The sequence below is a fragment of the Apis dorsata genome, unplaced genomic scaffold (genome assembly GCF_000469605.1).
Source record: "Apis dorsata unplaced genomic scaffold, Apis dorsata 1.3 scaffold_44, whole genome shotgun sequence".
NCBI lineage: Eukaryota > Metazoa > Arthropoda > Insecta > Hymenoptera > Apidae > Apis > Apis dorsata.
The window spans coordinates 1256226-1260910 of record NW_006263346.1 but is presented as its reverse complement, the minus strand read 5'-3'; the positions used below and the strand labels follow the sequence as shown (position 1 = coordinate 1260910).

Below are 4685 nucleotides of genomic sequence, written 5' to 3'. Positions count from 1 at the left end.
CGTACCGGAATCGTCGAGATTTGGGTCCAGACTCGCGACGATATCGCCGGTCGAGGCGTGCCTCGAGGTAGTAGTCTGCGTGCTACTCGCGAGCGCGTGGCTGCTCGCGCTTCCGTTCAGCTTACTCTTCACTACGAGGCCTGCGTTGTCGGTGTTTTCGGTCGTGCTGATCCTCTGCACGTACTTACGACCTTTGCACAAACGATACATCGTGTAAGGGGGATCCTCGACAGTGGTAGCCCGTTGCCTGGGCGCGCTTACTGTCACGCTAACTGTTTGAGCGTGGGCGGATTGCGACGACGTTTCCATGCTCGTTGTGTTCGCGTTCGCGTTCGTGTTCGCGTTCACCGTCGACGCGGCTATCGTCGACGTCGAGGAGCTCACGTGAAAGGAGGACGAGTTCAGCCACTCGTGACGCATCGCCTCGTCGGGGGTCATGCGTTTCTTTGGATCCCACCTGCCGGAAACAAGAACACACTTTCGTTAGAGACGTTTCTCTGTAGCGGGGTTGATGATGTTTGAACGTGATAATGGGCTCTCTTTGTACGCATTTTCGAGTAACTTTTGTGTGTTAGGTGCTGTGAAAACAGGGGATTTTCATTCTAACACTTTTTCTTGCCAATCTTGGATTCGACGTTGGATTCCTTTGAATTCTTTTCAATTTTCAAACGCTAGAATTAGATTAATTAAACAATTGGAATAAATATATCGAATGTAATTTGGATCACGTAATATGATAGTAAGTATTAAGAGATTTTTATTTCTTTTCTTTCTTCCGATGGAAAAACGTTTGTTAAAGTTCACAGGATTACTTACTCGAGGCATCTGCGAACAAAGTCGACGAAAAGTGTATCGGTGCAACGAAGAGCTATGGCAAGATTCCTGCTACCAGCCCATCTCTTCTTGCCCTTACTGTTTGTCACGCATCGAGGACTTCCCTTCGGATCTGTAACCGATTCCTTTTATTTCACCAGAATAATACACCTCCTACACCACCCTATCAATAACCCTCTTCGTTAAAAAAAAAGAAAATCTTCCTCTGCACCCCTATAATTTATCAACTCTCCAATAATACACCGCACATCGTAAAAATACGTCAATTTCACGCTTCTACTCACCGAAGAAAAGCCTGCGACGGGATGCGTGATTAATAATATGTTCCGGTGGCAGGCCAAGAACTTCCATAATGCAGGCAAGTTGTTCAATTTCATCCTCGCCCGGGAACAATGGACAACCGGTATAGAGTTCGGCTAGAATACAACCCAAACTCCACATATCGATCGGGGTACCGTATGGAAGACCCAGAATCACTTCTGGACTTCGATAAAATCTGGACTGAAGGTATGTATATACACGCTGATGGCTGTAACACGAGGATCCGAAGTCTATCACCTTAATCGAGCTGCTTCCCCGCTGTTTCAGAAGCACGTTTTCCTGCAAATACGACGATGGATTAAAAAATGGAATTAAGTTCAAGGGAACTTCATTCTTATTAACCCTTTGCATTCTTCGTTGTTTACATCACTGTTTACTTTGTTCAGGCAAGTTCAATTAACATTACTTACTGGAGGATTGATGAAATTATTTCGTCGTTATTTTTTTTAAAATTATTATTAATTTTTATTCTTATTGATATACAAATATACTTACAGGTTTCAAATCGCAATGAATTATCTTCTCTCGATACAGCAGTCTCAGGCAGCTAATTAACGAATTGGCGAATCGTCGTATTAGGCTCAGACTAAATCCCTTATAGTTATTCTTTTTGATTAGCTCGTATAAATTCAAACTGAAAACAGAAACGATAAATATAATTATAGATATTCTATATATATATATATATATATATATATATATTCAAAAGAAAATAAAATTAAAAATTCTTGAATTCAAAATTGCTAATAGCTTTTCATAACAAATGTTATAAATTATAACGTAAAAATTATGTTTTTCTCTTTAAAAAAAGATAGGAAGAGTTTAATATCAATTATTCGTCGTGAGACTATCTACATTTGTCATTTTAAAAATGCTGTCTAGAATAGTTTTTAACAAAGAAGAAAATACATTCGAAGATTAAAGGAGAGCATATACCTCATTAACTCAAAGGTGATGCACAAATGATTCCTGAAGTAGAAGTATTCTAGCATGTGTATCACATTGTGCGACGCATTCGCCTCTAGATCTTTCTTCCTGAGATGTTCCAAAATCTCCACTTCGACGAGAGCTTGATGATGGAATCTCTTTTTATTTCTGTAAAAAAATTGTCATAAATAATACGTCATCAGTTTAAAACAGTTAAAAATAATCGATAAAATCAATTTAAATACAAATTCATAAAAACAATATTGTCAAATCTCAAACAAAACGATCGTTTATCATATTTAGTTACATAAATTTAATCAAGTCATACAATTCCAATACAAGTTGTCATCAAAGATGCGCAATAAAAATTTATTCGAATAACATTCAACATTGGCTTTTTCTTCTTGTTCGTTCGGTGCAAACGTGACTTAATCATAGTTTAAAAGCGAACGAAAGAAAGCCGGATACGCATGAAAGGAAGCGGAGGATGCGCGACGATAAAAGCTGATCACGCCATGATCACGAAACGCGAGTTTGTATGGTAATTTAAAGTGATTCAGTGGAGGGATACTCGTTCAAACGTTCGCTTACCTGATGATCTTGATGGCAATGTACTGTCCTGTCTTGTGATCCAACGCTCTGATCACTTGTCCGAAGCTTCCTTTCCCGATCACCTCCAATATCTCGTATCTGAACAGAAAATTATCGGTTTTCGACCATGAATTTCTGCGAGTTTAATGATTTAAGGATTCAGATCTTTTTGAATTATTCTCTTCTTTTATTCGTTTCATATCTCTGCAATGTATAGGTATTTTTTTTTATAATTGTTATTGTTTTTTTATTATAATTCTCGAATGATCATATTGAATGATAATTAAGATTAAAATAGGAAATTTGTTCAAATTTCTATGAAAATTAATAGATTTAAAAGTAATAAATACAAAATTTATAAAAATTAAAATTTTCTTTAACAAAGATTCTACATCATTTTTGATTTAATTTAAGAAAAATTAGTATTGATTTTCCTATAATTATTAAAATTGTATATCATAATATATCGTTGCAAACTGTGTCATTTTGAAAAAATGAATATTGCAAAATGTCGTGTAATTATTATAATGAATATATTATTGTTTCGATAATTTTGTATTTTATGGTATATAAGTTGGATAAAATTTCGCATTTTTTTAACAATAATCAAATACATCGAAACGTACTTTACATTGGAGAATCACAGATTTCAATTTTTAGTCGACGTTCCCACGAGAGCGCGTTCATTCTGCTTGCAAAATGGCCGAATCCTGTAAGCTTGTTTCTTTCAAACGGCGTATCTCGTTTCGCGTGGAACGAATGCTCCCCGATACTCTACATTCTGATTAACAAACGTGCCGAAAGCAACGTGAACGCGATTGCGTGCTACAAACATGACTAAAAGGCAATATTTACCATTTTTTAGTTGAATCGTCTTAAGCTTTTCTCTTCGCTTTGAGGTATTATCTTGCAATTTATAACATAAAGTTGGTTGTGCAACCTTGAACGTACACAAAGATTAAGTGGAAGATTTAATTATATACAAAACTGATTTAATTTATATTTCGACCATCACGAACGAATTTCATCGCAAGATTCAAATTATTTGATTAACTCTAAGAATATTACTTGAGAAATTCTCTAAACTCAACAATAAACAACTATAAGCAGCTATATAAGATAATTTAAACGTGACTATTCAAAAGATATAGAGATATGATAGAAATATATATCTGAATTTTATTTTTAAGATATTTAAAAACATTTAGAAGGATAGAATTAAATAAAAATAAATGGAAAGATATATAAAAAAAACATTTGATAAATAGGTTATTATATTTAATGTGAAAAAGATTTTTTACTCTTAGATTAATTATATTATTTTATTCTATAATGCATGTGAATAAAATAAAATTCAATGCAAAATGATATAAACATTTTTCTTATAAAATATAACATATATTCAAATATATATTATATATTTCTTAAAAAATACATGTAAAGAAAGTTCGAAAAGCCTTCTTTAGTTTTATAATGATAATATGTTTCCATAGAATTAATCAAAAGAGAAATCTTGCGAAAAATTTAGAAAAATGTTTATTTTTGAATGGAGATAGAGAATGGTTTAAAATTTCGATAAAAAATATATACATAATATTTTATTTCTTTATTCAATTAATAAATAAGAATAGAATGCAAAACTCATTAAATATTTATAGCTCCTAAATTTGATTGAATTGCAACGATAATAGGAAATCGTGAAATCGGGAAGAATAAACCGTAGATTAAGCGTTAAGCTATTAAAGAGGAAAGTCTTTTAAAGAATGAGTAAACTATGAAATAAAAGAGTAAAGAGAAAAACTCACCTGTACGAGATATGATCGTGGAAGACCTTGTTGTAACTACCGTTTTCGTCGTCGTATCCACCATTTTGGGATGAGCCCTCCTCGCCATGAATTTTCGTGGCCGACAGACCAAGGTACCAAATCTCTGAGTATTTTTCGATTTCGTTGCGCTCAAATTCGGTGAGCCTCGAACCATAATACTTGAGAGCTTCTGGAGCTGTCATTGGC

The 4685-nt window shown here is 34.2% G+C and overlaps 1 protein-coding gene across 9 annotated transcripts in view; it reads right to left on the bottom strand.

The window, feature by feature from the left end:
• Nucleotides 1–4685, bottom strand: part of LOC102679312 (dual specificity tyrosine-phosphorylation-regulated kinase 4) — a 176900-nt gene that overhangs the window by 7254 nt on the left and 164961 nt on the right. For 8 of the 9 annotated variants that reach the window (XM_006608737.2, XM_031514073.1, XM_006608738.2 and 5 more), the window contains 7 exons: nucleotides 4479–4685; nucleotides 2674–2772; nucleotides 2092–2250; nucleotides 1651–1789; nucleotides 1119–1434; nucleotides 817–946; nucleotides 6–457 (listed from right to left, as the gene is read on the bottom strand). The exon at nucleotides 4479–4685 is cut by the window's right edge and continues 1 nt beyond it. In XM_006608737.2, coding sequence (XP_006608800.1) covers nucleotides 6–457; nucleotides 817–946; nucleotides 1119–1434; nucleotides 1651–1789; nucleotides 2092–2250; nucleotides 2674–2772; nucleotides 4479–4685 — 1502 coding nt within the window. Of the gene's footprint in view, nucleotides 458–816; nucleotides 947–1118; nucleotides 1435–1650; nucleotides 1790–2091; nucleotides 2251–2673; nucleotides 2773–4478 lie in introns of all 9 variants that reach the window. The other variant, XM_031514062.1, reaches the window with a different exon arrangement.